Source organism: Talaromyces rugulosus, chromosome I (assembly GCF_013368755.1).
Source record: "Talaromyces rugulosus chromosome I, complete sequence".
Classification (NCBI taxonomy): domain Eukaryota; kingdom Fungi; phylum Ascomycota; class Eurotiomycetes; order Eurotiales; family Trichocomaceae; genus Talaromyces; species Talaromyces rugulosus.
This window is the reverse complement of record NC_049561.1, coordinates 5921899-5947227: the sequence shown is the minus strand read 5'-3', so window position 1 is coordinate 5947227 and position 25329 is coordinate 5921899. Positions and strand designations below refer to the sequence as shown.

Sequence of the window (25329 nt, the reverse complement as noted above, 5' to 3'; positions counted from 1 at the left end):
TCCGCATTGATGGACTCACAGTACTGACAGGGACCAGGATCTTGCTCCAGAAACCTTGTGAGCTGACGATGTTGACAAGTTCGCCACATAATACGTAGGAAGATGCTGACCTGGTCCAACACACTGCCATCAAGTGTTAGAAGCCTGGCTATGATGATTCTGGAGAAGGTACTGTCCAACAAGACTTGCCTTTGTTTTACGGCTTTTGCATCGGGTGCAGCTTTGCGCCGTTCGCGTTCTCTTCGCCCCCGGCTGATCCTGCGATCGGGGCATGGGTGGACTTTGACTACAGCTCATGGTTGAATCACCTTGATAAATTAGCTGCCTAGGTGAATTGGCTGACTATACGTTCCTTTTATTTTCATCTTCGTCTCTAGCGTAGAGCTGTGAGCCACCCCCGCACGTACTCGGGACTTTTACCCCATTACAATTGCCGGGGAACCAAGTTAGCCACTTCTCGTCGTTCCCCACGGGGTGTTCTGGGCTAGGTGCGGGGAAATACGTAGGGTTAAAGTCTTATTTTGGGGGGAATTGAGGTTGTGCGACTAAATGAGGCTGGCTAGTGACATTAAGTTCGAGGACTCGAGAATCTGTTCCATCACCATATCCCTACTGTACGATTATCAGAGCTGTCGCGCCTTACCAGCAGAAGAAAAGGGCGAAGAAAAAAAATAGGAAGAAGGAAAAGAAGAAAAACCCCGGGCATGTTCTATGGAAGGATCACCCAGTTCATTTCAGCTACCCACAACCACACTATACACACTAGCTAGCAACCCCGGCTCTTCAGCTTCACATACATTTCCTTCTGGTCAGCCGACCAGCAAGTGCGAACGCTCCACGGTTGGTCCGGATTGGCAATTTCTACTCTATAGTGGCGTAGCAACTGTGCCACGTAGAGGTTGATCTCCACCAGGGCGAGATTCTTTCCAATACAGGACCGAGCTCCATAACCGAACTTTAGGGAAGGGAGACCTGATTACTACATGTCAGTGATTTTGGTACGATGGGGCATCATAACATACTGTTGCAAGATGTTTGTCCATCCGAGCTGCCCTCTCCTTATCCACTAGCCATCGGTCTGGGTCCCAAATATGCGCATCTTCACCGAAGATAGCCGTATCACGATTGCTGGCGACAGGTGACATGGAGACCTCCGTGCCTTCAGGAATATAAGTGCCGCGGATTGTGACGCCTCCGGTTGGGACGTATCGAGGAAGTTGAAACTGGATGGACGGGTGCATGCGTAGACCTTCCTTGATCACCGCTTGGAGGTACGGCAGGGTTAAACATTCTCTGTACGTTATCTCCCGGTCGCTACCACCATTGGGGATGTTTGCGACATAGAACCTGTCGATCTCCTCTGCTACCTTGCAAGAAGCTGTGCGATGGAGAATTAAAGGACCCAAGGCCGCTCGGATTCCGATTGCCGTCGTGTCGGCCCCTGCTCCCAGCAAGCTTACAACCTCGCCGAGGAGCTCCTGATGTACCAAGGGCTTTCCTTCCCGAGTCCTAGCATCGATGAATTGCTGTAGCAGATCGGTGCGCGTGCGTCTCGCTTCCTGTTGCCTTCCTAAAATGAGTTCTTCAGAGTATTGCGTGGTTTTAAACAGTTGTTGCAGCTTGCTGAGATCAATACCGGCCAATCTGCAAAGTGTAATAAACGCTTTTGATTTTAACCATCGCGATTGCCCTGGAATATATCCAAGATTTGCCAGCGCCAGAAAACTTAAACCCACCGCATGAACGATGGCATTCCCTTTTCCTTGTCCCCTCGTTCTCACAAGATCAAAGCTGCCGCCAAAGCCAACCTCTCCAAGAACATCGAATGCGAACGCCTGCGTAAATTGGCTCATATCTAAGGTAGCCACAGCACCTTCACTTTCGGTGACACATTGCGTGAAGACTTGCCAGCTGACGTCTGCCACTTCTTGGATGTATTGTTCCATTGCGAGAATCGATGACATCGCGTAAGCCTTTGCCACCTGCCTCCGCTTGCGCGCGTGTTCGGCGGCGTGGACTTCGCTAAAGACAGTGCTAGTTATCTTGCCACTACTGTTCCAGGTGTGATACCAATCGGACTAAGTAGCATGCAGTTTAGTATTGCGTATTGCACAAAGTTGGGAGTCTTTGTGGGATATGCAATCCTTTGTAGCTTTAGTCCCATGGCCATATAAAATCTGTAAGCCTTCATCAGCATCCAGCACAGAGACAGCGTTTGGTGCGATGCGCACCAAACGGCCGTACCGTGCGTGGAGGGAGAGGATATCCTGATGCCATTGGCCTCTAAAATATCGCCAACTCTGCCATATCCGCGTCGAGGCTGCTCTCCGGGGTCCGGGGATATGGGCAAGCGGGTGAAAATAATTGAGATAAATGAAGATAGCCACAAGGCCCGCTGATAATAATAGCAGACTGGAAACAATCCAATTTGTCATCGCACAGGCTTTCCTTTCCAAAAACTCGGATATTGTAGACTCTCGATAATATTGTTGCTCCATGTTATTGAAATTAGCAGATGTTGGCCATAAACGGTATCAAGTAGCCCAGCATATCCCCATGTGTTCCAGTTCATCGCTTTGATGATTCCGAAGCAATCCTTTTTATCATACAGTGTGTTCGTTCTTCGGTAGGAAGGTGCCGATGCAGTGGATTCTTCGGACCCATTCAGAAAAAAACCCCCCCACAGCAGGCCAAACCAGGGACTTTCAAAGATCTCAGGTTCTTCAAACTCGGTGCTAAGCTTGATAAAGCAAATATGATGCATACACCAAATCTATATACTTACATATTTATAGATAAAGCTTTACCCCAGAACATCGATAGGATAAGCTAAAATAAGATATACTAAGAAATGAAGACTAGCTATTACATGTACTCTTGAAGATCATACATATATGTAACATTCATTAGCTGTCATGAACTATAAACTAGGTATTATCAGTTATATCCCCCCAATCCGCTATTATAATCTCAAATTACGCCCCTCATAGGCTGAGTTTCCTTGCTCCCCGTCGAGCCCTCAGTCTATTACTGTTTTCCACAATCTCACGATCAAGTGCCCACCACCAATTCCGGAAAAAAATCTCCCCAACCTCCCAATTCCTACAATCCCACCCATCCTCTCCACAAATCCTCATTCCCTCCGCATCATCATCAATATCCATCATCATATTCACAATAGCCAGTGGGTCCTGCGCACTGGGCGGTCTCAGTTCTGGCGGCTGCGAAAAGATACAAACGAACTTGGTACGCGCACTGGCCCAGGGAATGATATCGAATACAGGGTGATGGGGGATATTTTGTTGGGCTGCGGTGGCCTTGAAATGTGGAGGGAGACCCGGCGGTTGGTTTTGCACGACATGCCGGAAGAAAGGATCCCATACATGTGAGGTGCAGTTGAGCATGTTTGTGATGAAGGCACCAGCTTTCATTACTTTAAGCACTGGTATGTCAAGGCTGCTGACATCGTTTTGGACGCCGGGTGGGAGACATCGGCCAAGCTGATTGGGATGTCTCAATGTCGAGGATGGTGGAAAGCTGAGGTTGGGGTTTTGTCGTGGTGTCATTTTTGTGGGTGGAAATGATGTATGGCTGGGTTGGGACATGTTGTTGTCTGAATCTGAGGCTGGAATATCCTGAGGTACTTCTGTGATATCAAGAAAGGCACTCTGATCACCGGGAACCATTGGGTTCTGAAGCGATAAAGCCTGCCAGTCAACAACATTGCTAGGAAATCGACATTGGCCGAAAGACTGGAGCCGACCATTGTCATTTGACAGAGGTAAATTATCGAAGAGGGCTGCGGAATCATCGGATAATGAAGGAGTTGGAAGGGCGATCAATTTAGAATGATCGCAGTCAGAGGCCGAATGGGAAATTAAAGTGGCTGGAATAGCTGACCAATCTGTTGATTGCAGGTCTGGAAAAAGGTCTTCGCCGGCGAATAGTTGTGTATCCGATTGCAATTCCGGGAATAGGACGTTAGTCCATTCAGGGCCAGTTCCCTGCACGATTTGTGATGTGCTTGGACAAATTTCGGCTCGAGCTGTGGCCGGAGTGGTAGAAGCGTCTTTACTGGATTGAGACTGAGCGGATCGGAGCTTCGCTTGCAGGTCTGCTAGTCTCTGCTTCTTTCGCTCTCCTGGCGATTGGTTAGACAAAGCATTGGAAACCAGTCAGGAACCTCAGGAAAGCATACGATATCTCCTCTGCGCTAACACGTTTAATACACGCTTACGGTCGGGATCTCGTGGAGAAGGCACTTCTTCAGCGGATCGGTTGCACTTCCTTGCTCTTTCAGAGCCCATAATTTCCTAAGAGTCGCGTGTACCTATGTAATGGTCTCAGATAAGATAGAAAGAAAACGGTATGATGTGTGAGAAGAGAGGAGCGTTGCCAAGCTGCGGATGATGCGGCCATAACGTTATGCTGTCAGATCTCGTATTCTCGCCAATCAAAGCGCCAGGTTGGGTCGGATAATAGCCGAGTCATACTCCAAAGTGGGTTTAGCACGTCTCTGAGAGTGTTATGTTCTTTCAGTTTGCTCGTATCAAATGTGCCTCGGAGACCTAGAGATGGAAAATGAGCTGAGAAGAGGTACGAATAACGTCATGTTTGCTCGGTATAAAACGGCAGCATTTAGCCGTCAATTGATAACTAGATCATTCGTTGCAGAAACACTTGCTATTAACAAACCAATATTTCTCCTCGAAAAATTTGGTAATAAAATATCAATCACCATGTCCACTCAAAACATTACTCCCAAAACCCCTCTCATTCCCTCCACCTCTCGATCCGACACTACGCCATCTCACCAACCCTCGAACTTCGCGATAGGAACAGTCCAGGCCCTAGCCTGGCTGCGCGTTGTGGCTGGCGGCGCAGCTCTAGTTGCTCCCTGCTTCACTGCAAAACTCTTCTTCCTCCCAGGCGTCACACCTGGATCACTTGCCAGCTACCAGCTCCGCCTATTTGGGATTCGCGACGCTATGATCGGTGAATTACTCTACTCTGTTCGTCCAAAGTTCCCCTCCACTGCTTCCCCAGCGTCACAGACGGAGTCGGATCGAGAGAGGGACCGAAAGGAATTACGCAGAATGCTGTGGGCGAATTTTGCCACGGATGCTTTGGATATTGTTGTAACGGGAGCTGCTCTCGCAACGGGGATTATTCCACGTTCACCTGCCTTTGCTTTGGGCGGCGGTGCTATAGTTTTTCTATTGATGGATTTGGTGGGACTGAAGGCGATCTGAAAACGTCAAGTGATCTAGGGTGCTTTGCGTACTGGCTAAAGTAAAGCTTGGAAGGGATGGTCGCACACAGTATATCAATTGATACGGTTTAGGGCGTGACTGAATTGTATTGATGGAGCTCCCTAAAAGATTACTCTGGTTCTATTAGCGTAGTGACGTTCTTTCTAGATGGTATACTAGTAACCTCATGCCCCAGTGACAGAACAGTTAAGCTATGGGACCTTGCTACTGGCACTGTGTAAATTGATTATTATTTAAATTTCTGAATAATATAGTTAAAAGTATTTATATAAAAATTAAATTAATAACTCTAATTAGACTATACTTTAAATCTCAGTGCCATGGCCAACCAACCAAGAGGACGCAGCATAGCATCCAACACGCTCCAGCGGTTTCGCCCTAACCGTCCAATGTTCATCATCTTCTGCAAAGTGATTATTGTGAGTCTCCACACTCTCATTATAATCTGACATAAGGTCTCTCAAACTCCCAATCATATTATAGATAGGCCCATAACGCCTAACTCCAGGGAACGATTTATCATTCATATCACTAACTATGACCGCATTTTCTCGTACCTCAGGCCAATACTGTGGATCAGGCCACGCAATAAGTTGTTTTAGAGACCCAAAATAGAACAAGAGAGCATGGAAATCCGTGCTAGAGTGGAGATCAACCATCTTTGTAGGTGCATCAACTTTCGAGCGGGACTCATCCCCAGAGGTATTCTCCGATGTGGATTCAGACCCAAAAATTCCAAGATAGTAAAATGCAACATGTTGGAAGGATGACACAACATCGCGAAAGGCCATGAAAAGACTGTCATCGCGTGGGAAGATTCGATCTAGGTAGTCTTGATGTCGCTGAAAAAAAAAATCTGAGCTCGGAAGGTCCTCATCAGGGTTGCTACTACTGAAATCTGGTACGGCGGAAATAAGGAGTATGTCTGTGGCAGGGCAGCAACGCACGAGACGGCTCTCGATACCAGGGTGCCATTTGCCCCGGTAAATCCTAAGGAGTTTAGGGTATCGCCGGATGACGACATTGCGAGCTTCATGACAGGCTAGGCTGATATTAAGCATACCAGACTCAGATTCCGATGTCTGAGGATCTGGGAATCTGTTCGTGACGGCAAAATAGCCATCTGTCATGCAATCTGATATGTCTCTTGAAAGCCCAGAATGGTATCTCTTGATACAGAAACCATGTTTGCCACAAAAGTTCCCGCCTGTAGTCCAACAGCAATGAAATGTCACAAAAAGCCGATTATAAACTGCAACGTTGATAATACGCTCAACTGTTGTGTTGTTGAGGGCATGTTGCCAAACTTCAAGTCTGAGCTCTAGTGGTAGCTTTCGGAATAGAGAAAATTGTGGATGGATGGGCGGTTTTGAGTGTTTATCTGTGGTAGACATCATGATACAATGGCTAGGATATAGTAGTGATGGGCTTGAAGGTGGTGTTTTTGACTTCTCCCACCTCGTGCGGGGGTTGCACTTGCTTACTAAGGGAAAAGGCTTAGACTAAAAAATATCATTCTCTACGTATCGAAGTATTCGAGAACATTAACACATCGGTAGCATGATGCTTTCAGCATTAAACTTTGCGACTAACTTGAGATGCCGTGCGTCCTGTCAGAGGCCCGCAACCGGTGACTCAAAGAGTTATCACCAGGCTGTCAATTTAAGGTTAGATGGGTCGGTTCCTCGAAGTGTATCCCCACGTGTCCACTATCTAAACCGCTAATAATGTTTTGACGGCGCCCAGCGATCAGTCACTCGATCTTTATTTATCATTTCACTGTCTGTTTTCTAATTTTACCAGCTCATGTCCCTTTATTTATGCCACACCCCACCAGAATAGTTTCTCCAGGCCAGGTTGCACGAGACGCTTTAGCTTTCTCTTTTTATCATGCCGACGCCCCTAATTTAGCTGGGCGCAAAGTGATATTTACCATGGGCTGATACTAAACGGAGTTTTCTTAAACGGCTTGATTGTAGATTCCTATAATATCACTTGATGCCATCATACCGGAACCTTGGACCACTAATCATGAAAGAGACTCTGCTGCCAAGAGTCTTTATGAAAAAGAAAAAAGACACTCTATGTCATCTGCTCCTTGGTTTATTAACTCGTCACCACGAAAGGTAAGGAGGCATGATTTTGGGACTGGATGGATATTTTCATGAGACGGGTGCCACAAAGCCTCAGTGCTACCTGGTTTCCCAACTATTTGACACATTGGCATGGAATGACCTGGTTATTTACCCTCTAGACATGGCTCTGGCATCGCCTTCGCCTCAAGCCACAATACCTGGGGATCCCATGTTAATATCACCTGTTCTGTTGAACCAAAACTCATCATTTTACTCACTCGCCAAACATTTGAGGCCTATATAAAGAGCCGCTGGCATTGTCAATCTCCTTTAGTCGATTGTGTCTACGATTATTCTTCCCAAAGAAACTTGTTTCAAGCCTGATCGCAAATATCCCAGGATTCTGTACGTGCATATATTCTCCAGGCGACAAGAAGTATCCTGAACGTTACAGAGGTTCTGATAGTTCTGTTAGATCACCTACTTCTACCTTGAAACCACCACGTTTCTTAGAAATGCGCAGCTACCATGCCTACTTCTTGCCCACCTTGGCCTCCCTGGCCTCGGCTTGGGCCCCTCCCTCATACGCAGGATACACGCTGCAGTGGAGCGATAGTTTTTCTGGATCAGCGGGGTCCTCGCCTAACTCTAACACTTGGAATATCATCACAGGAAACCCTGGGGTGAATGGCGAACTGGAGACCTACACTAGTTCGAACGCAAATGTTCAGCTGAGTGGGGGCAGCACTCTACAGTTAGTGCCCTGGGCAGACGGTTCCGTATCCGGTGGGTGGACTTCTGGTAGAGTCGAGAGCAAATACGTCTTTACGCCGAGCGCAGGGAAGATCACGTTCGCAGAGGCCGATATCCGGTTTGGCACCAATCCTACCTCTAACAAGCAGGGGATCTGGCCTGCTTTTTGGATCCTGGGTAATTCGATTCGTTCAGGAACCGCATGGCCTAGGTGCGGGGAGCTTGACATTCTCGAGACCATTGATGGTCAGTTGACGGGCTACGGCACCGCGCATTGCGATGTCACCCCAGGCGGAATATGCAATGAGTCCAATGGCCTCGGGGGGAGCATCACCATCCCTGATCAGTCGTGGCATACATGGCGTATTACCTGGGATCGTACCCCTTCGAGCTGGCAGTCTGAAACCATTACATGGTATATGGATGGCCGGCAGTTTCATCAGATCAGCGGCTCCCAGATCGGTGACTCGACTATCTGGGCCACACTATGTCATGATCCGTTGTACTTTATTCTCAATGTTGCTGTCGGTGGCAACTGGGTATGTTAAGATATTCTCTCTCCTTGTATCATTTCGCTTGCGGCCTTCCATGTGTTTAGAAGAGAAAGCTAACATGAGACACCTTTTCCTCTTATAGCCTGGTTATCCTAACTCAAATACCCTCGGTGGTTATGGAAGCATGATGGAGACGGCTTATGTTGCCGTCTATGTTTCTTGATGTTCCAATGTTATTCTTACTATATTGATATTTATAGTTATTATAGTATTATGTATATTTTACTATTTCATTATATATTAAAGTTCTAACTTCTAATATTTGCTACGTGTATCTACTACTAATCTAGAGTGATTAATATATAAATTAATTTATAATCTTATTAAATTTTTTCTAAATAGAAAGTTCAAAAGCTGGCCGGACCTGATCTATGGTAAATTGACGCAACAGCGATACTGGTGGGGTTTGACATGGACGGTTGACAGATTCCGCCCGGGTATCCCCGGCTACTGCACTGGTAAGAATAATTTAATTCTTCAACGACTTTCCCCTTCGTAGACCAGCATGGAGAAATCCTTTTATTTCATAGATGGTTTTAATCCCAGCAAGGATTCCAAGAAGGTCTCGCGTCGCCATGTGATGAGGGGCAAAAACGTGGGGAAAAGAATTCACCGACCATCAAGACGAATGAATGGTGCTGATACCTCGAGCCCTTCACATCATCTCAATCAAGACAGGCATTGCCCCGATGAGGAAACAAGACCTTTGAGCACTATCGGCAGGAATCTGGGAGATGCAATCCTTGCACAGTCTCTTCCTGCGGCGGTGGGGGTTACACCATGTTCGCTGAAAATCATTAATGAGTGTAAGAAACTTACCCATTGGGTTGTAATGAACCTGACACATTCTTCTTCAGTCTTTACTTCAACGACCAAGCGGCTATACCCTGTCAACCTTGGCTTTTCATTAGACGAGGTCAAGCTAATGTGGGTTCGGTTATTATTTACTGACAACGCCAGTGAGTTAGCGGATACTCACTTAAGAGCGGAAACATTGAGTAACATCGTATATTTAGCTTACCATTGCAACGTGGGGTTGATGCAAGCGTGCAATGAGATATTTTCAGGCGATGGCAATGGCTCGGTGAAAGCCTTGCATCATCTGTCTCGCACTCTCACCCGAGTTCAGACGAGGCTTGCAAGTGATGACGCTTTGTCTGATTCTTCTATAGCGCTGGTGGTGTCCCTAATTAGCCAGGAGCAAATCAGTGATCAACTTGATGCTGCTGAAATCCACGCCAAGGGGCTTGAAAAAATGGTCCAACTCCGCGGAGGACTTGGTTCACTTGAAGGAAATGTGCCTCTTGTGTTAGGAATCTGCAAGTAAGTCACCTAGTGATAGCAACACTACCTCTTTTTTTAATGGTCTACTTACCAAAATACCCACATGCACAGAGCAGATATCATGCTATCCTTGCAGCATGGAAAGTCCGCCATGTTCTTTCGGGATTGCATGGCTAAAGTTAGAAAAACGCTACTCTCGAAAGGATTGCAACTCGACTACCCGCTAGCTTCTCCCCCAGCTCGATATAATCAAGTGCCGGTATATCTACGAGATATATTTTCCGACGTGATGAGCTTCTGTGCTTTGTTAAACACCCATACACATACTCTCGTCCTCGATTTTCTAAGCTTCGAAGAAGTTCTGGTATCGGTTTGCTACCGCCTATTGAATTTCCGTTCATTGAATGAGTCTAGAAAGTCTTATGACCTGCAGACGATGTACCATGTGGGATTGATAGTTTTTATGATGACGACATTTTTACAGTTTAATCGACACAGGATCATGAATCACAGGTTACTATCTTTGTGCATTGGGGATGTTTTGGGTCCTGAAATGCATGGAGGTGAGGATGATTTGACTTTTTGGTTCATGATTGTTGGAGGCATCTGGATATCGGATGACATTAAAGGCAACTGGCTCCATCAAAGAATACGGAGAATGGCTGTACAACGACGTATCGACAGCTGGGATGAAGCTCGACGCATTCTGTGTATGTTTCCTTGGGTCAATGCTTTACATGACCAACCTGGCTACAACTTATGGGACAAAGTGCAAAATGCTGGATTATATTGAGGATTGTTTTACTCTGAGTTCAAATACAGACAGACATCCAAACATGATGGGTTCGCTCGCTCACCACGAAAAAGTCTGCCCGACCAGTTTCTCAGATAGCTCCCACAGTTTTTCAGCCTCCTCGCTAGACACTGCAAGTGGACGCGCCTGGTTGCTAATCTGGCAGTCTTCAAGGTACGAGCCCCAATTCATCTTGTCATTGCCGACCCCTTCCGCTAGGTTTGGGTCTAGTGCAGCAACCATACTAGTTGAAGCTCCTGCACCGAGTGTTTTCCGGGTGAAAATCCCTTGCTCATTCATCACCTTGACCGCTTCCAGTGTTTCCGGTGGGAAGTTCCGACCTAGCTCCGTCCCAATAATTCCTGGGTGCACAGCTAGGGAGAGAATCCCGTATTTGTTGAACAAACGCTTGTTCGCGCCGATGCCAGAGAGCACATTTGCCACCTTGCTGCGATCGTAGCCGTCCAAAGGAATATAAGATTGATTCCCCAGATCTCTATATCCCCACGCTTGGAGCCACTCCTGATCCGGCTGCTCTTCTTTGGGAATATCGCTATTTTTTCGATCGAAATTTATGTCGCTCCAGCGCATAGCTGATACAGTAGGAGAAGCAGAACTCACGCTGACAACGCGCGTGGCCCCTTTTGGGTTATACTCGGCAGCTTTGATCAGCTTAGGCATTATCAAACACGTGAGAAGCCAATGGCCAAGATGGTTTGTTGCAAAGTGCATCTCGATACCATCGCTTGTCAAAGTACGCTCCTGGATGCCCATAACACCGGCGCTGTTGATAACGATGTCGATCATCGGAACGTCAGTCCAGGCCATGACCTCGGCAGCAGCATCACGGACAGACTGCTGGGTTGAAAGATCAACATGCAATCCACGATAGTCTACATCAGGAAACTCCGCTTGAAGGGCTTCTATGCACTCTTGTATCTTGGACGGGGACCGACCAGCAATGATCAGGTGAGCTGGGGATTGAGAAGCCTGTGTGAAAAGTTAATAGAGGAACATGCATGAAACACAATGCTCAACTTACAAGGGCTTGTGAGGTTGAGAACCCAATACCACCGCGATTCACGCCTGTGACCAGGACTGTCTTGCCGTGGATCCCGGACGCAAACTCCTTTGCGACATCGAGTCCTTCGGTGTTTGCATTGAACTTGGTATGCGTTGTAGCTGCCATCTGGTGCGTGTGATATATGAAGATGGTCACTAGATAAAGAGTCTTTGAGATTCTAGTAAACAAATAGATACTGGATTATCTAGAGTGTACAGAGATAATGGTTCAATCTCGTTTCTGGAGAGGGAAATGGGTGTTATTTATATTTGCTCTGGGTACAACTGGGTCTTCTGCTCAGCCAAACCTACTACTTAAAATTCGAAATACTCTATGGGTTCATACAGTTGTGATCGCCAACCAGAGATTTACTACCTAATTTGGTTGACATGAACTCCACGTAAATTATCTCCGATAGAGGCGAGATGTGGTCCTTTGCTGATAATTGGCACTAGCCAATCAGAGATTTATTTCCTAATTGGGTTAAAATGATGCCGCTGAGAATATCATGTGGGGCTGGTCTATGTTGGTATGGGAATGCTTCCTTGGTCCCCTGAAAATAATATACATTCTGTCGAACTGGATGAGGCAGGTTGGATATTGAGGCTCTGGATCGCATGAGACAGCTTTTCTTGATGGGAAATGGCTGAATTGACTGTGTAAAGATAAGTACAGGAGTTCGCTAATAAAAACTGTTTTTCTTTGTTTGCTTCTACGTGACCGCAGGTTGGCCAGAGGCGGATATGTCGACACATTCTATGAGCTTTCTTTCTCGTTGAATTTAACTTTATCTTTTGTGTGGTTTCATCCAGTTGACCATGTTTTTTACTCCTCTGGCCAAGACCCTGGAATTACACGGCTCGGAACCCTGGATATATTGTTTATGTATACTAGTAAAAGATCCTGTGTAAAATCCTTCGCTATAGTAACATTGAACTATCAGAAAAAATAATCGCGAGTTTAGAATTTTCATTTTCAGTCGATAGTTTGAATATGTGCAGGCTTGAAAATAATAGCTCATCCAATGATCACGAATGGTTTTGTCAACAAGCCATTTGCGACATTTGAAATTCCCGCATAGAGATGGGCAGCGCAGCCTGGCGAATCGACTTTGACATCATAAAAATCCTATTCGATATAAAATCGCACTAATATCTGCTTGTAATGTGAGTTTCTTACTCGTAGGGTAAGAATAATCCTGGAGGCGGACATACAAGTCACCCAAGCATATCGTTCATGCATCATATACTAAGAAACCCCTGTCAGCATTGAATGGATGAGATATAACGTAATTATTATATCATGGTTATCCACTCGTAAAAAACATGTTCTTGATGCACATCCTTTCCTATCATCTTGTAGTTCGCGCTCGAACTAATTAATAGTTCTGGATGATCCCTCGGCACACCAAATAAACTCTTCACATGTCAACCCACAGACTTTCTCCCTAACCGCTTCCAATTGCAAGTGTACAAACTCCACAATGATCGACAAGTCGTAACTAGCATTTCAGGGAAAAATACGAGCATGGCAACATAACGGAATTTGCCGAGGCAATTCCTAGAAGAGGCAATCACCTGTAATTCCCCCTCCTCGTGTTAGGCGTACCATAGGCGAAGAAGCTGAACGGTATCCTATAACTATCGGAAGCAAGTATTTACCTCCTGTTCACATTCATTCGTTCCAGGGCAACAACCAAAAAATACTTTTTGCTCATACATAGCCAACCTAATAAATCGACAATGTCTGACCCTATCGTGCCGCGCTCGATTGCGATTCCTCTGCGCTTCTTATTGCGCTCTGCGCAGGTCGCGTTTGCTGCTGTGCGTCCCTCGTATTGCAGCTCTTTTCGGCATCAACTAATCGCATCTGATAGATAAATGCAGGTCTCGTGGGCTACTTTTTGAAAGCTTATGAGGGCGATGGAATCCTCGGTAGATGGATTTACGTCGAAGTTCTCGCTGCTCTCGCGATTGTCTTCGGTGTCCTATTGATGGTGCCGATTTTGCATGGCTACTTTGTATGGCCCAGTACGTTACTCTCGATCTTCCATTGTCGCCCTTACCAGGTTATATCTAATCTTTAATGCCAGTCGACATTGCTTTCGGTTTAGCCTGGGTCGCAGCTTTCGGTACCCTGGTCAACGCGCTTGAGGCGACCGAGTGTGGACAGGACATCACAAACTTGGAGTGCACACAGTGGAAAGTCAATGAAGCGTTTACATTTCTGTCGGCAATTGCTTGGTTGATCACTGGGTTCGTTGGTCTGTTTTATGTCTGGCGCGCAGAGTAAGTTGGCTTTCTTGGAGCTCCATTGTTGTCTTGATATACTCGATTTTTATACTAATGTGTGTATACAACAACAGCCAGCAGCGTCTCGGATACTGGACTGGACGGTATAATGTCTAAATACGTTACGAAAACGAACACCAACGAGCTCGCGATGCGTACGCTTACGACCTCTTGCACGAGTAGCTCTCTTATCCTCCCCCGGAACCTATTTGTTATTGCATATATGATTACTTGGGGGGGAAAAAAACAGCCTCGATGGAAAATAAGGGCGGTCAGCAGTCTTTTAAGGCGTTATCTTTTAAGGATGACCAACCCATTAATATCTTAATCATGAACCATAACCACATAATTAATGCTATAGTTTTTCAAAAAGTTCATGTTAGTTGAATTTCACAGCTAGCAATCATCTTAATTCATACTCTATGATAGTTTAATATATCCAACTTACCATAGAAAGCTATCTTTAAACACCCAAGCAACAACATTGGTATATTCACCATCACCCACTGAGCGATTGATAGACTGGTGGATTTATATGGGAGCCTACTGGGACTCGATTAGGAAGCTATGTTGAGTATAAGAGCTATTTTTTTATATAAAAGGAATTTATTGAGACGTATATCTTGTGCGAGCACTGAAATTACTTACTAAATCAAGTGAGAATATCTGGGAAAAAGATGGAAAGCCTGGCAGCACCTTTGCTACATCTACTGATACGCCCCTGCCGGAGGACTGTTCCCACCAATAGGCACCTTGCATCGAATTGTAGAGTAAATGGATTGGCAAGTAAAGAAATGGGAGGCGCTATCACTTTCTTCTAGCCTCACGTATGTTTTTGCCGTCTACAGGACATGTCCTTTTGACAGGGTACGTACGAGTCACTCCATATTATATATTACATTTCTTCTACATATCTACACGTCCTTCATTCACGACCTACCATACTAATCTATTATTTGCCACCATCGCACCATCTTTGAAGGTTAGTATGGATTCTATACTCCTCTGGCAGGGCTCCTCTATCTGGACATTGAGATTTAACCTTCGGTTGGCCTTCTTTTGATTGAGCCTAGCTAGTTCTTATGTTGTTGATAAAGCATTGTTAATCAAATTAATAGCTTCACATTGTGACTTTACTATAAACCGGTTACCGGACAGTTGACAAAATAAGTAGTGTTCTTTCATATATTGAGCTTGCTAGACATCAGACCTGCGAGGCCCTTTGTCGACATGCATATGTTGTATATACATAATATTAAAATAATTAGTCTAATAAACCGATGCCGTATAACATGGCATCCAACGGGTTGATTGTGAAAAAAGTCGTCTCATAATCACCAAAACTCCATGTCGCATGAAGTAAATGTGGCGCGGTCCAGTGAGCCCATCTGCATCATCCAAATGACAGGATAAGCTTGGTCTAGTTCGCCTTCTTGGCGAGCTTCTTCTCGCGCCAGCGCTTCACCGATTCAGCGCTGTACTCGGTGTCCAGAAGGTAGTCCCACCAGCGGAAGCTGCTTGCATAGTTGCCAACGAATTTCTCATGGTGAACATCGTGGTGCTCGGCACCGGCCCAGAATGGAAGGAAATGGTGAAGGCTCCATGGAAACTCATAGCCGCTGTGGGCGTCGATGGCTTGGAACAGGCGGAAAAGGATCCAGAGATACATGGTCATAATGTGCAAATCTCCGGTGATGGCACACCAGAGGATGGGGCTGCTAACAGTGCCAAAACCGAGTAACATGACCTCAATGGGAGAAGCATATTCAGCGGCCAGACCGAAGGGAGCAGAATACTGGTGGTGGATTTTATGGATTCCCTTGTATAGCGGTCCCCAGTGAAGAGCTCGGTGAGAGAAATAGTGCCAGGTATCTTCTAGGACAAAGAAGACGGCGATCTGGTAGGCCATGGTGGACAGGGATGGGAAAGGAGCGGTTGTGGCGAGTCCAAAGTACTGGGCCATGGGGTGAAAGAGCCTATTAGCGGGAAAGGTTAGACGATATTCCACCTGGCAAGACTGCGCAGCACTTACCAGATTTGCGGTAGTTCCACGGTGAAATGACTAAGAAGGACGAGTTTGGCGCAGTTCCATTGTTCTTTGGCGGTAGGGATTTTGTTCTGCGATCGCATCAGCATATTGTTATGCAGTAGAACGAGTAGAGGGTATTCTTACGCTCTGGATCTTGTAATTCCGGAAAAGGCCCAGGGCGTCAATGATGATCCAGGGCAGAGACCGGCCGAAGTAGACTAATTCGTGCATGCCAAACGACAGGATGCCGGTGGCCAGAACGTCGTTCTGCATATAGGCGTACCAAGCAGCCCAGAGCTTTTCTGCCAGGTTGAAATGGACATTATATTTGGAGATCTCGTCGAACTGGCTCCAGTAATCACTCGGCCCCGTCAAGGAGGCGAGGGTCGAATTCCTGGGTAACGATTAGCAAGCTGTTGTGTCATAGCTCCAGTCAATCGACATACATCTTGTGAGACTCGAGGAGAATTGGGATGGCAGTGGGAATGCCAGAGGATCTGAAGAAAGAGAGAGAGGGAGCTTCCCAATTGAAAGATGAAGTTAGTAGTCAGGAGTTTAGGCGGACGGCAACAAGAATTTTATAAAAGGAGGAGCGGACGCGGGTGGATCGCCATTAGCGGCCGCATGATTGGGCGCGTGCCTGGGGTTGTCCCGGACCGAAGTGGCGCGACTGCGACGGTGCAGCATGATCCGGAATATAGTTCACCCGGGGCGGCCGGCTCTGGGGCTCCCGGCATCAGGTGAGAGTCATGAGATAAGGGCTTAGGGCTGCAAACCCCCCGCCTCGGCACACCTGCTGCAAGCGGCAAGACCCCTGCTTTTGCAGATTTCCCCATGCGGACTAGCTTTGGGGGCAGCTCGCCGTGTTTGCCGTGTTTGCAGGACCCAATCTGGAATGACGCAATGGCCCTCTCTGCACAATAACACCCCAACACAGTCGCTCCTGCCTTGGCTGCGCAATTGGTGATACGATGTCGATAATCGAGGAGTACGTGGTTTTTGCCCCTGCGTGAATGAACATCCCTCCTAACGCACGGTGCGAACAGGATCGTTTCGCGTCTCGACGTCAACATCGGCAAAGTCCAGCTTCGGCTCAGCGACGAAGAATATGTTGCCCGTGAACAAAGCCGCATCGCCGATTCCGATGAACCGCTGCAGATGATCAATAGGCTTCGGCCGACCGTCCAGACCTTGTCGACCGATTCCCGCGGCCTCCTGCGCCAGCAGAAACTGCTAGATGTCTTGAGTCGCACCCAAAGCGCCCATAAGGATATCTTATTTCGCGATCCCGGGGTGCCTCTCGATGAAAACACGCACGAGTTAATCTGGTTTTTGGTCGGGAAAGCTACAGCGCAAACACTCGGGGTCGTGCTCAACACGTTGCTCGATCGCCTGTCATTCCTCAGTGACGAAATCGAGTACTGGGATGGCATTCTAGCCTCCAACTTCTACACTGGCTGCTATATCCTGCAGACCGCGCCATCAAGAGTTTGGACGCGCATTCATGAGGCTTATGCAGTCTTAGAACACACCCCCGGGGCCGACCACGGCTTCTCGTCTTATTCAGTCACCAGGACATGGGCCCAATTCTACCAAATAGTACAGCGCAACGCGCAAGAAAGTCTTAGGCAGAATGTCACCAACGCTGTCATGTCGCCCTTTTCCCGTTCCCGCTCCGAGATCCGCCAAAAGAGGAAGTCGCTCAAGTCACTCAGGGACCTCAATGCTAGTGCCATTGGTCTATTGCTTGAAGAAAGTTTCACTCTGGGTGACGGCGATCAGCTGTCCGGAAAAACAGTGGTGACTACTTCCGAATGGTGCAACAGCTTATACAGAAGCGCCCTGTTGATGGGCACCATCTTTCAAGAGTTGACTAGTTCCACCGTTTCAGTAAAGGAATTCGAAGACGGCATTTTTAATTCTGTCGCTACCCAGGTCCAGGAACGACAGCACCAGGCCGTTAGCGATTATGCCTCACAGCCAGGTGATGTTATAGAGCACTTGGCCGTTGTACTACGAACTCGAATACCCGAAAATGCCGTATCCACAAACACCCTAGTTGGCCAACATGGGCGCCCGTCTGCTATTGTTCGTTACTGGATACCAGCCTCAGTTCTCCTGCTATCGTTAAGTTCGCTGCTTCGCATTATTACAAGTCGAAAGGCTGAGCTCCTAACATGGATTTCTGAATTTGGCGCGACTGTACGCGACTTTTGGGGGAACTGGGTTTTAAAGCCGATCGAAGGCCTTATTGGGACCATTCGGCATGACGAACAAAGCCAAATCGCGCTAGTTAGTAGGAACAGCTTGAGCACAGATCAGGAAAGTTTGGAGAGAATGGTGGTGGACTTTATTTCCGACCGCTCTTCAGCTAGTGAAACATCGCAGCCCGATATCCAGGCCATTACAGCGCAGGTGAAAGAAGGGGATTTAACCGCTGTCTTGAAGGCTTATGAACGAGACTTGCGCAAGCCCTTCATGGGCACTGTAAGGGGCGACCTTGTCCGAGCCCTCCTTATCCAGATTCAAAAAACCAAGGTGGATGTGGAAGTGGCCATCGGAGGAATAGACGCCTTGCTCAAAAGTCAAGAGCTTGTGTTTGGGTCAGTCGCACCAAACCCTTACAGAATGTCCACACAGAAACTAATGCCAAAATTTTAGATTTGTCGGTTTGACCCCAGGTATCTTTGTCTCGTACGCCACCCTTCGAGGGATTGGCAGCTTTCTCGACAAGAGGAAAGGCATTCGAGCAGGCAGTGAGAAACACCGACTTAGGCGGGCCATTCGGTAAGATACTCCGGTTTTTCCCCCCCATTTTAGGCCCATGCTGACATGATCGTTCTTTTGAAGCAATGTCAACAGCATTTTGAATACAGCCTCGTCGACCTCTAATGGTGCTCTATCATACAAAGACTACGGATTGTTCATATGTGAGGCACATGTGATGAAGTACTGTTCCCAATATACATTTCCAAAGTCTGTTTTGAGCGACTTCAAAGAGGATCTGGCCGACCTGATGGATGTCAGCAGGGGGGTGGGAGCCCAAGTGAACGTGCTTAGTCGCATTCAATGGATGTATTCTAAATGGATGTGATGTGATGGCCTTTTTAGAGATGATTTTATGTTTAGCATAGCGCGGGCATTTGCTTGGAGAAACAGTCGTCCGACAAAAATAGTCTATTTACAACGAAGAGATGACCCATATACGGCCACACATGACAACGTATTGTTCTGTTTTATAGAAATCAACTAAGCCGTCGCAAAGGACGGACTCGTGGATGTGCTTTTCTATCGACCTCCTCCTACCCTTTGAGCAAGACGCGCGGACGAGAGAGCGCATACATGTGGCGATTAAAAAAGAAAGAACAAAATATTGAAACAATAGAAAAAATTCTCAAGTGTTGTCGCTGTAAAGGGGGGGGGGGGGGATTATTGTCGAGTGCGTAATGGCAGAGCGTGACTTCTTTAAGGTTGTCGGTCACAGCGAGGCGCTAGTTGAGAGCGGAATCCGGTTAACGACGACCAGCTTGCGGTTACAAGCCGACCTCGCTCGCGATAACAACTCACAAAACACGCCTCCACCAAGAACATCAAGAAACTGCATGTTCCGGCAATTTTGCGGTTTCTTTTCTCACGTTGGATATTTGTTTAGCTCCTCTTGTCCCGGACTGCCTGCGTTTCGTGCAGTTTCCTGACGACGCTACTTTGAGAAGAGCCCCTGGGTCAAAGGACTGAGCCAACCTCGTCACACCTGTCACTCAGCGACACTGAAACTCGTCTCTTTTTTTTCTCCTTCCTTTCTCCCTCTTCTGCCGCGAGACTCGAATAGCGACTTTCTGGACTTGGTTTGATAGTCTTTTATCATCATCCCAGTTCGCCGGTGACATCACTTTCCGGACCCTACCTACACTTTCATCATGGCGGGCACGAGGAACTACGACTTCTTAGTAAGGATTCCCATATTATCGGTCTGGTTGACTTCATCTTGCTCACGGAATTTTGCGTGCGCTTTAGATCAAACTGCTTCTCATTGGAGATTCCGGCGTGGGCAAATCGTGTTGCCTGCTCCGGTTCAGTGAGGATTCGTTCACGCCGTCCTTCATCACCACCATCGGAATCGACTTCAAAATTCGCACAATTGAATTAGACGGCAAGCGCGTCAAGTTGCAGATATGGGATACGGCTGGCCAGGAGCGGTTTAGAACCATTACCACCGCCTATTACAGAGGCGCGATGGGCATCCTTCTGGTTTATGATGTTACAGATGAGCGGTCTTTCAACAGTGAGGATAACAAGGGTGCGAGAAGCGTGACAAGAATGGTGCTGACTGATTACTTCTAGACATCCGAACCTGGTTTTCGAACGTGGAGCAGCATGCGAGCGAAGGCGTCCATAAGATCCTCATCGGCAACAAGTGCGACTGGGAGGAGAAGCGAGCGGTATCGACCGAGCAAGGACAGAAGCTTGCTGACGAACTAGGCATCCCCTTCCTCGAAGTTTCTGCGAAGAACAACATCAACGTCGACAAAGCATTCTACAGCCTGGCGACGGACATCAAGAAAGTCATGGATACCTCGAAATCGGAACAAGCCGGCGCTCAAGGAGGAGTCAACATAGACCAGAATAATGCTGGCGCAAACAGCAACCTTGGCGGCAAATGCTGCTAAACACTGAGTCATGAAGCTTAAGGCAGGGAGGGAGATTATGATGAATACACAACACATAACGCCCACGCCTTTTCCCCTCCCCTGTCTTTCTTTACATTCTGTTGCTATAGATCCCGCATTTGATATGATCGTTCGTCTCCTCACCTCATCATCACCCTGTCCATAATATTTTGTCGATTTTCCTATGTCATGCTATGTCCATTCTCCACCATGTCGACCGGTTCTGTTAGTGGAATTTAGTTTGTTACTTGAGGCTTTTCCTTTTTTCTATTTTATTGTGTGTTTCTTTGTCGATAGCCTTGCTTTTTGTAACGCAAAGTGAGAATAACAACATGTACGGGTATTGATTATAAAACTGGTATTTTCATACTTGAAAGTTCATGAAATGCAATTAATCAGTCTTGTGATGCCGTCCAATAATATTAAATCAAGGCACCGCCCCGCCGCGTTTTCCCCGCCGCCTAGTTGGCTTTTGCTGCAATTTAGCTCTGTAATCTTATCCACTATATCTTTTTTTTTGCGTGCGAAAAAAAAATATCTATTGCCAAATGTCCCCAACATCGACACGGCGATCTCGACTAGCTGCAGCTCGAGAAGATGGCGGAGGCGCGTATTTTCACAGTACGGCCTCTGGCGAAACAAGTACGCGGCGACCTACGTGAATCGTTTCGCATTTACCTATCAACAGCATCGCTCGCATATCTGAAACTATCCCCGGGAAACCTCTGCTCTCTTCACGTTGAGGGAGCCACTGAGAAGAAGACCGCAATTGCATGGAACGCCGTCGAGCCCATCAAGAACACCGTGATCCAGGCGTCGGGCACGTTACAGGAATTGTATGGGATCAAGCTGGGAGATAAGCTTACCATCACAAAGGTGGAAAGCGCACATAATGAGGCTGAGACAGTATTTGTGGAAGAATGCACTACCCCCGAAAAGCTATTCAAATATGGGCCATTGTCGGACGCTGACTTGAGACATTGGGAATGGACTCTCGAGTTTCCGCTCCTTCAGTGCGAAATTATCACCATCGGTCTCGGTTTTGATGTTGAGCTCAAGGGACAACGTAGGAGCTTCAAGGTCGCTAGGATATCGGCTCCGGGTGTTGCAGACCAGACTATATCTCGTTTCACAGAGCGTTCTGTCGTCAAAATTGGCGGCGATGGCGGTTCAGAAACAGTCGAACATCCTATTGCTGCTACCCTTGAAGTTATAAACTCTGGTCTGGGTGGTTTATCGAGTCAGATCAACAAAATAAATCAAATTTTGGTAGACTTCAACACGCATGGCCTTTCTGCCTCTATGCCTGATTTCTACACGCTAAGCCGAGGAATCCTCATATATGGTCCAAAGGGAACGGGTAAAACTTCTCTACTGCAGCGAATTGGCTCTGCTGGATGGAAAAACACATTCACCGTTCGGTCATCATTGTTGCAAACAAGTTCTGGGGATGGCGAAGCGCAACTGCGCAAAATCTTCAAAGAGGCGTCCAGCTCGCAGCCCAGCGCTATTATTGTCGACCAAATCGAATTCATCGCGCCAAAGCGAACGTCTGCTCGAGAAGCATCTTCGCTGTCGCATGCCCTATGCGAATGCATTGATTCATTAGGCAAAGACAAGGTCCTTGTGGTGGCAGCAACTCGTCACCCAAACGACGTTGACGATGCTCTGAGAACACCTCATCGATTAGCAGTAGAGACTGAGATCTCGGTCCCAACTGCAGCTGCTAGGAGAGAAATTTTGTACGCAATTCGAGGCGACTCTCCCGAACCGAATGATTCTCTCATAGATCTCATGGCGGAAAAGACGCATGGCTATGTCGGTGCTGACCTTTTTGCTCTCCTCCAAACATCTTGTCGTAAAGCACGAGATCGGATCCTTGATAATGGCGCATTGGTGGGTTCGGAACCAGCCTCTGATGACACGGCGCAAAATAGTCCGTTCGATCTACGAGAAGACGATATTCTCCAGGCCATGCAGGAAATTAGGCCTACTGCAATGAGAGAGGTCTTCCTAGAGACGCCAAAGGTGAGATGGACAGATATCGGTGGGCAAAAGGAGCTCAAACAGCACCTAAAGAAAGTGGTGGAACGACCCTTGAAGGTATGTTGATCATGTTCGCGAAATAATATACTTCTAGCTAACGCCTCTTCGTAGTTTCCCGAGAGGATGCAGAGACTCAATGTCAGAAGCAAAAAGGGAGTCTTACTCTACGGACCCCCGGGTTGCTCAAAGACGCTGGTTGCCAAAGCATTGGCAACGGAGGCTGGGCTCAATTTTCTCGCTGTCAGAGGTGCTGAGATACTCAACCAGTATGTCGGAGAATCAGAACGTGCCCTGCGTGAGATATTCTCAAAGGCCCGTGCTGCCAGGCCCAGCATAATCTTCTTCGACGAGATTGATGCCATTGCCGCCAAACGAAGCGGCTCCCAAGGAGGCGTAAATGTCCTAACCACCCTTTTGAACGAGATGGATGGTATCGAAGAGCTAAGAAACGTGCTTGTTGTGGCAGCGACCAACAAGCCAGACGTATTGGATCCTGCGTTAATGCGTCCTGGGCGCTTGGACAACATCGTATACGTTGGACCACCCGATTTTGAGGCTCGCAAAGAAATATTCTCTATATGGATGAAAAAGTCCGTCATCGGTCCGGACGTTGATGTGGATGAACTTGCCATAAACACAGAGGGGTATTCTGGTGCAGAAATCATCAGTCTCTGTGAGACTGCTGGTGAGGCCGCTCTAGATGATGAAGACACGACGAATGAACCGCAAGATATCATGCAGCGTCACTTTGATATTGCTTCTAAACGAGTCAAGAGCCAATTGACGAGCGAGCTCATCATGGAATACGAGGAATGGAGCAAATTATCTGCATTTTAGAGAATCTGAACACATTGGATAGCCCCACCGTTCAAATCGCTCGCATAGTAGAATGTCGTGTGTAATTCTTATAACCAAGAGTCTAAAGGAAAGACAATGAATACATGTAATAAATAGTGATATTTAGGGCTGGGCTGAGGCTGCTGTTCCAAGTCTGGATCTACTTGGCGGGGTCTGCCGCTAACCGTATAAGTTAGCTTGCGTCTGCCGTCGCATGCTCAACTTTCCCAAACCAAACACTGCTCGCAATCTCCATCACATTCACGTTTTCAGCATCTTCGACCTAATAACTGCCATCGCTCTATATAGCAGCAGCAGTATGCCAGATAGGTCACCCCTACCTGCAATGTCCCCTCGGGACTCGCTGCGCCGATCCGTGTCGCCGCGTTCTCCCAGATATCCCGACAGTCGCAGTCCGAGTGAAACGCGTGGAAGGACAAGAAGTCGATCATTTTCACGAGACCAAGAATCGCCACGAAGCCCGAAACGCGCTGGCGGCCGATGGCCGCGAGACCGAAGCTACACGAGAAGCCCAAGCCCAAGAAGTCCTAGGAGAAGCTCCAAAGTGAGTGGGAAATACTCTGTGCTGTTCCTGACTTGTTACTGACCACTATCCTGTTTATACAGATCGTCGTGGAAAAATTGACCAAAAATGTCACTGAAGGTCATTTGCACGACATTTTTGGTTCATTCGGAACGATACAGAATGTCGATCTTCCTCTGAACAAAACATGTAAGGCTTTTCTCTCCCTTCCTACGCGAAATGTTACTGACTTTGCCTCTCCTAGTTATGACGAACCGAGGCACCGCATATATCTTGTATCAAAATGTCGCAGACGCTGAGGCGGCGGTATCCAATATGCACGAAGCTCAAGTCGACGGGGCCGTTTTGAAAGTGTCTATTGTTCTGCCTCGACGTGTATTTTCTAGGAGCCCTCCGCCTGCTAGACGCGCTGCACCGGATGAGGGAGGTTTTACACAAGGCAGACAGTACAATGACCACCCGACTGGTTTCTCTCGGGGCTCACCACCAAGAAGACGATCACCGAGGCGACCAGCAAATGGCGGCGGGCACAACAACAGACATAACACGTACCGCCCACAATCCTTGTCGCGATCGCCATCCCGTCGGCGCTCAAGACACAGATCCTACTCTCCACGCTCTGATTCCGGTTCCGAGCCGAGGAGAAGAGACTCCAGGAGAAGCCCGAGGTATCGCCGACGTCGGAGTCCGAGCTACAGCAGCTACAGTTCGAGAGATGGCAGTATTTCTGGCAAAAGTCGTAGCCCAAACAGGAGCAGAGGTCATAGACTACCCCCGAGGCGAAGATGATTTTTGCCTCATTCTGTCTGCGATGATGCCGGGTGGTGCCTTGGTTTAAGCCAATTTACTCAAGTGAAACATGACAATCAAACTCTTTTGGCATGATCCAACTAGTTTAAACTGTGATTTCAATACCGACTACTTGGCCATGGACAAAAACTCTTACTATTGCGAAGACAGCCTCACATATATTGGTATCGAATAGCTACATATCAGAAAAACGCGCACCAGCCGATATACATGTTAGCCAGATTCTTTTTATCCGTGGCTTGCATTATCAATTCATCAACCTGGCCATCGACAGACAACGGGACTGGCTGGCGAGGCAGCAATCCCCTCA

The 25329-nt window shown here is 47.4% G+C and overlaps 11 protein-coding genes across 11 annotated transcripts; 6 read left to right on the top strand and 5 right to left on the bottom strand.

The window, feature by feature from the left end:
- Positions 1-986: 986 nt before the first annotated feature.
- On the bottom strand, positions 987-1946 carry TRUGW13939_02037 (uncharacterized protein; the record flags this gene model as incomplete). The annotated part of the gene is made up of 1 exon (XM_035485233.1): positions 987-1946. One exon carries the CDS (start codon positions 1944-1946, stop codon positions 987-989), a length of 960 nt encoding a protein of 319 aa, XP_035341126.1.
- Positions 1947-2984: 1038 nt separating this feature from the next.
- Positions 2985-4307, bottom strand: TRUGW13939_02036 (uncharacterized protein; the record flags this gene model as incomplete). Its single annotated transcript, XM_035485232.1, has 2 exons — positions 2985-4141; positions 4199-4307. The coding sequence occupies 2 exons, from the start codon at positions 4305-4307 to the stop codon at positions 2985-2987; spliced, it is 1266 nt and encodes a 421-aa protein (XP_035341125.1).
- Positions 4308-4739: 432 nt separating this feature from the next.
- On the top strand, positions 4740-5252 carry TRUGW13939_02035 (uncharacterized protein; the record flags this gene model as incomplete). Its single annotated transcript, XM_035485231.1, has 1 exon — positions 4740-5252. The coding sequence occupies one exon, from the start codon at positions 4740-4742 to the stop codon at positions 5250-5252; it is 513 nt and encodes a 170-aa protein (XP_035341124.1).
- A 326-nt stretch (positions 5253-5578) lies between these two features.
- Positions 5579-6667, bottom strand: TRUGW13939_02034 (uncharacterized protein; the record flags this gene model as incomplete). The annotated part of the gene is made up of 1 exon (XM_035485230.1): positions 5579-6667. One exon carries the CDS (start codon positions 6665-6667, stop codon positions 5579-5581), a length of 1089 nt encoding a protein of 362 aa, XP_035341123.1.
- Positions 6668-7863: 1196 nt separating this feature from the next.
- Positions 7864-9982, top strand: TRUGW13939_02033 (uncharacterized protein; the record flags this gene model as incomplete). Its single annotated transcript, XM_035485229.1, has 5 exons — positions 7864-8640; positions 9002-9113; positions 9186-9461; positions 9513-9614; positions 9672-9982. The coding sequence occupies 5 exons, from the start codon at positions 7864-7866 to the stop codon at positions 9980-9982; spliced, it is 1578 nt and encodes a 525-aa protein (XP_035341122.1).
- Positions 9983-10792: 810 nt separating this feature from the next.
- On the bottom strand, positions 10793-11921 carry TRUGW13939_02032 (uncharacterized protein; the record flags this gene model as incomplete). Its single annotated transcript, XM_035485228.1, has 2 exons — positions 10793-11722; positions 11775-11921. The coding sequence occupies 2 exons, from the start codon at positions 11919-11921 to the stop codon at positions 10793-10795; spliced, it is 1077 nt and encodes a 358-aa protein (XP_035341121.1).
- Positions 11922-13537: 1616 nt separating this feature from the next.
- TRUGW13939_02031 (uncharacterized protein) lies at positions 13538-14203 on the top strand (the record flags this gene model as incomplete). Its single annotated transcript, XM_035485227.1, has 4 exons — positions 13538-13618; positions 13672-13825; positions 13888-14083; positions 14161-14203. The coding sequence occupies 4 exons, from the start codon at positions 13538-13540 to the stop codon at positions 14201-14203; spliced, it is 474 nt and encodes a 157-aa protein (XP_035341120.1).
- Positions 14204-15506: 1303 nt separating this feature from the next.
- TRUGW13939_02030 (uncharacterized protein) lies at positions 15507-16802 on the bottom strand (the record flags this gene model as incomplete). Its single annotated transcript, XM_035485226.1, has 5 exons — positions 15507-16062; positions 16119-16204; positions 16260-16509; positions 16562-16612; positions 16681-16802. 5 exons carry the CDS (start codon positions 16800-16802, stop codon positions 15507-15509), a joined length of 1065 nt encoding a protein of 354 aa, XP_035341119.1.
- A 284-nt stretch (positions 16803-17086) lies between these two features.
- Positions 17087-20782, top strand: TRUGW13939_02029 (uncharacterized protein; the record flags this gene model as incomplete). Its single annotated transcript, XM_035485225.1, has 6 exons — positions 17087-17103; positions 17162-18718; positions 18777-18902; positions 18966-19137; positions 20130-20412; positions 20457-20782. The coding sequence occupies 6 exons, from the start codon at positions 17087-17089 to the stop codon at positions 20780-20782; spliced, it is 2481 nt and encodes an 826-aa protein (XP_035341118.1).
- Positions 20783-21379: 597 nt separating this feature from the next.
- TRUGW13939_02028 (uncharacterized protein) lies at positions 21380-23665 on the top strand (the record flags this gene model as incomplete). The annotated part of the gene is made up of 2 exons (XM_035485224.1): positions 21380-22885; positions 22940-23665. 2 exons carry the CDS (start codon positions 21380-21382, stop codon positions 23663-23665), a joined length of 2232 nt encoding a protein of 743 aa, XP_035341117.1.
- A 214-nt stretch (positions 23666-23879) lies between these two features.
- TRUGW13939_02027 (uncharacterized protein) lies at positions 23880-25047 on the top strand (the record flags this gene model as incomplete). Its single annotated transcript, XM_035485223.1, has 4 exons — positions 23880-24230; positions 24293-24398; positions 24454-24584; positions 24649-25047. The coding sequence occupies 4 exons, from the start codon at positions 23880-23882 to the stop codon at positions 25045-25047; spliced, it is 987 nt and encodes a 328-aa protein (XP_035341116.1).
- Positions 25048-25329: the final 282 nt, after the last annotated feature.